General features: G+C 38.5%; 1 protein-coding gene across 1 annotated transcript in view; it reads right to left on the bottom strand.

The window, feature by feature from the left end:
• The window catches only part of LOC143294556 (uncharacterized), a 172978-nt gene that overhangs the window by 95840 nt on the left and 72138 nt on the right, over positions 1-5000 (bottom strand). Inside the window, exon 4 of the mRNA XM_076605930.1 lies at positions 1424-1540. Within this exon, the coding sequence (XP_076462045.1) occupies positions 1424-1540 (117 nt within the window). The remainder of the gene's footprint in view (positions 1-1423; positions 1541-5000) is intronic.

Raw genomic sequence — 5000 nt, 5'->3', positions numbered from 1 at the left:
AACTGAGGAAGACACGATAGGGACACAAACACACACACACACACACACACACACACACACACACACACACACACACACATATATATATATATATATATATATATATATATACATATATATATAGAGAGAGAGAGAGAAAGAGAGAGAGAGGGAGAGAGAGATGTAACACACAGAAAGAGCCAGGAAGAAAGATGGTGGGAGAGAGGGAGATAAAGAGATACAAAGGGTGGAGGGAAAGAGACAGACAGACAGACAGACAGACAGAGTGAGATGGAGGAGAGGAAGGAAGGAAGGAAGGAAGAGAGGGAATGATGGAGGGAGAGAGGAAGATAGAGAGAGCACGGGTGAAGGAAAAGATATATAGATCGGTAGGCAGATATATATATATATATATATATATATATATATATATATATATATATAGAGAGAGAGAGAGAGAGAGAGAGAGAGAGATAGTTAAGATGATTTCATAATACTAATACTAATAGATAGTTAAGATGATTTCATAATACTAATACTAATAGTGTACATTTATATAGCCCCCTCCTTTCTTAAGAGCTCAAGGCGCTTTACATGAAAGAAATATATTACAAGTGACATAAAACATTCATGACCACTAATTCTCAAAAATCAGATGCACGGGATATGATGGGGAGAGTTGTTCCAGATGTGAGGAGCAGCAAAGAAGAAAGAACGTTCACCATAGGTTCGTGTATTGACACGAGAAAGTTTCAAAAGGTAACAGTCAGAGGAAGAGCGGAGATTTCTTGCGGGATAATTATGAGTGAAAGTCGAACTGCTCGAAAAATTCAACCAAACAAACCGAAACACAGCAACCTGACAACTATCAATGTATCTTCCAAAAACAATCAGCAGAACATACTGTCGAATCAATACTTTTGCCGCTTCTCTTCTTCTTTTGAAAGAGCTGGACAAAAGTTTAGTTTAAAAATGAATGTTCTAAATGTTCAACAATCTGGTCATTCATCTAAATATCCAATCTCTCTCTCCGACTCGAAAATGTGTTGGAAGTGTCTGTTTTGGTTTGGTTTGGTTTGGTTTGGTTTTTGTTGTTTGGTTTTGTTTTGTTTTTTTATCCATAAATCAAAGTTCTATTAAAAGAAAAAAAAAGGTCGTTCATGTATGAGACAGAGAGAGAGAGAGAGAGAGAGAGAGAGAGAGAGATGCAAACAACCCAAACCACTCAAATCACACACACACAAAAATTGTGCACATGCCATACATCTTGCTCAACACACACACACACACACACACACACACACACACACATGCAAACGACCAAAACCACTCAAATCACACACACACACACACACACACACACACACACACACAAATCTGCACATGCCATACATCTTGCTCAACACACACACACACACACACACACACACACACACACACACACCTTGCTCAATACACGTGGTGTTGTCAGTATCCAGCTTGAACCCGTCCTGGCAGGAGCAGTGCAACAGCCCTTCATAGTTCTTCTGGCAGTGGTCACTGCAGCCCAGCTTCGCACACTCTGGTACCAACACAAAACAAGGAGAGGTGAGGCCTTCAAAACGTACGTGTAGTGATGTCCGTTTAGTAAAAAAAAAAATAAAAATAAAAAATAAAATAAAATAAAATAAAATAAATAAAAAAGAAAAACGTCGCTGCAGACCCGATCGTCATGTGAAAAAAAAAAAAAAAAAACCCTCACAAAATTACACTGATGACCTTTGAGACTCTAAAAACTGACATGACACCTTTGCAGGTACTGGCCAGAACAAATCGCTGTCTAATGTTTAAAGAAAGAAAACTGAACAATGAACCTACTTCTGTTATGCTTCTTTGGTTGTTGGTTTTGTTTTTGTTGTTGTTGTTGTTGTTGTTGTTTTGGAGGGGGAGGGGGTCTTTTTGTGTGTGTGTGTGTTTTCAATGTGTTGTATTGTGGCCTTGAATATATTTACCTCTGACTTCACATGTCTCTTCACAAGGGTACTTGTTCCCACAACAAAATTATAAATACAAAATTGTAAATCAATAACAAAACGAAACACTATTGCAGATACAAAACCAGTAACAAAGCAGGGTGAAATGAAATATGGGAAGCACAAAAAAAAATATATATATCATTAACCAACAAGTAAATAAATAAATATACAGACAAATAAACAGATAGATAGATATATCAATAAACAAATGAATAAATGAATAAATAAAGATTTGTCCTAGATAAAACGGATCGATATGTAATGTACATCTACGCTGTCCCTATTTCCGACGTCCGCTTTAGACACGTCAACAAGATGAGGTGGTTTGTTAAAAGTGCTGTTGTTGTTGTTTGTTGTTGTTTTTTTGTTGTTGTTGTTGTTTTTCTATACGCCTCTTGTTTGTTAGATGGCATTTTCACTCACCTCTATTATAAAGCAGAGATGATGCGTGTGGGAGGAGGGTAGGGTATATATTCCGATCTGAGTGTCCTTTTTTCTGTCTGTCTGTCTGGCTGTCCGTTTGGTTTTTTGGATTTTTTTTTTTTTTTTTTTTTAGTTTTTGTTGTTGTTTCTTGTTGTTGTTGTTGTTGTTGTTGTTGTTGTTGTTATTGTTGTTTTCAGTGGGGGGGTGTGAGTGGGTGGTAAGTCATCGGGTATCATTGCTTCAAAATGTCCACAGGGAAGAGACAAGAGAGAAGAGTTGGTGTAGTGGAATTGGCATGTTTTGACATTTTCCCCGTGTGTGCAATGAACTGTATATCTGTGTGTGTGTGTGTGCGCGCGCGCGCGCGCGTGTGTGTGTGTGCGTGCGTGCTGTGTGTGTGTGTGCGTGCGTGTGTGTGTGTGTATGTGTGTGTGTGTGTGCCCCCGCTCGTGCGCGCGCGCGTGTATGTGTGTGTGTGTGTGTGCTTATGTTGTAAACAGAAAGAGAAGAGAGTGAAAGACAAAACAGAGAGACAGAGGCAGAGTCGAAGAGAGACAGACAGACAGACAGACAGACAGACAAGAGACAGACAGAAAGAGAGAGATAGATACAGAGAAACAGAGACAGAGAGGATGATAAACAAAGAGACAGAGACACACAGAGAGAGTGAGAGCTTCTTTTATGTTGTTGTTGTTGTTGTTGTTGTTTTTTCTCACTCCTTCTCTCACCTTTCGGTCTCGACGTCTGAATCACAGAAGTCTCAGCTTTACGTGATATGAGATACTATCAACACTATCATCATTCTGACAGGGAGGGAAACTCTTCCATTACAAACACGTCGCAAGACTTAATTGAGCCAGATAAAGGATGATGTTTTGCTTTTGAAAAGCAAAACAAACAAAAAACAAAACACAAAAAAAAAAAAAAAAAAAAGATATGACGCACACAATGGGTAAGTTGTTCCGAACATAATTCTAGTTTCTTTCTTTTCTTTTCTTCTTCTTTTTTTTTTCTTCTTCAAAACTTCCATCACGAAAGTGATAGTCATGCTAGGGAAACAATTGTCAAAAACTATTAATATTTTCTCAGGCACTTCTTTTCTTTCTTTCTTTTTGTTTTTTTTTATTTAGTTGTTTTGGTGTTTTTTTGTTAGATTTTTTCATTTGTTTGTTTTCTTTTCCTTTTTTTTCCACAGAGGAACGAAGTAATAATATCATGCATAAACACTGCTTTTGTTGATATTGAGCTCTTGTAAACAGGAAAGTGGTGAGTCATACTGTAAAAACGATTGTCAAAAAATATTTTCTCCTGGGTTTTTCTTTATATATATATATATATATATATATTGCTCCTATTGACATCGAACTCTTGCGAACAGGAAATTACGAGAGGAAATGATCCAAGACGTCCATTATCACAGTTTTCAATATTTCTGACTGATATAGAGAATGAGAGAAAGCGGAGTAGATAGAAAAGAGGGGGGGGGGTGGGTGCGTGGAGGAAGTGTGAGGGACACGGAGAGAGAGAGAGAGAGAGAGAGAGAGAGAGAGAGAGAGAGAGGGGGAGAGAGAGTGAGAGACATGGGGAGGTCAGAGAGGTTGGAATGTGTGGGGTAGAGATAGATGGGGGACGAGAGAGAGAGAGAGGGGGGGGAGGGATAGAGAGACGTGGTGAGAAGAGAGAGAGTGAGCAAGAGAGAGAGCGGGGGGGGGGGGCAATTAAAAACAAGGGAAGGAGAGAGAAGGTGCAGTGAGCGGGGAAGAGAGAGAGAGAGAGAGAGAGAGAGAGAGAGAGAGAGAAAAGAGTGAGGGAAGATAGCGATCTCTCCAAGGGATTTCACAGACAGAGATATTGTGACAAAGAATAATTTTTTTTTTTTATAATTTAAATATAAACAGAACAATACAATACAATACCATAATATACAATGCAATACCAAACAATACAACGCAAAACAACATAATAATAAGCACAATACAATAATGCAATGCAATGCAACACAACGAAATACATTACAATACAATACAACGCAACACAATACAATGGAACACAACGCATTACAAGACAATACAACGCAACGCATTACAATACAATACAATACAACCACTTCAGAATCAAGGATTTGCAACAAAAAAAACAAAAAAAAAAAAAAGCAACGAGAAACTGTAAGAAATAACAGAAAAAAGACGGAAAGAGAGAGAAAGAAAGAAAGAAAGAAAGACAGGAAGGAAAGAAAATTCGGGGAGGACGGGGGGAGGAACAAAGATAAAAATAAAAAATAAAAAAAGCAACGAGAAACTGTAAAAAAAAAATAACAGAAAGAAGACGGAAAGGGAAAGGAAGAAAAAAAGAAAGACAGAAAGGAAAGAAAATTCGGGGGGTGGGGGTGTGTGGAGGGGTGAGGGTGAGGGGGACAAAGATAAAACGCAACGAGAAACTGTAAGAAATAACAGAAAGAAGACGGAAAGAGAGAGAAAAAAAGAAAGAAAGAAAGACAGAAAGGAAAGAAAATTCGGGGAGGACGGGGGGAGGAGGGGGGTGGGGGGGGGGGGAGGGAGACAAAGCTAAAACGCAACGAGAAA

Source organism: Babylonia areolata, chromosome 20 (assembly GCF_041734735.1).
Source record: "Babylonia areolata isolate BAREFJ2019XMU chromosome 20, ASM4173473v1, whole genome shotgun sequence".
Taxonomy (NCBI): domain Eukaryota; kingdom Metazoa; phylum Mollusca; class Gastropoda; order Neogastropoda; family Buccinidae; genus Babylonia; species Babylonia areolata.
Note: the sequence above shows the minus strand (reverse complement) of the source record. Positions and strands in the feature narration are given on the sequence as shown.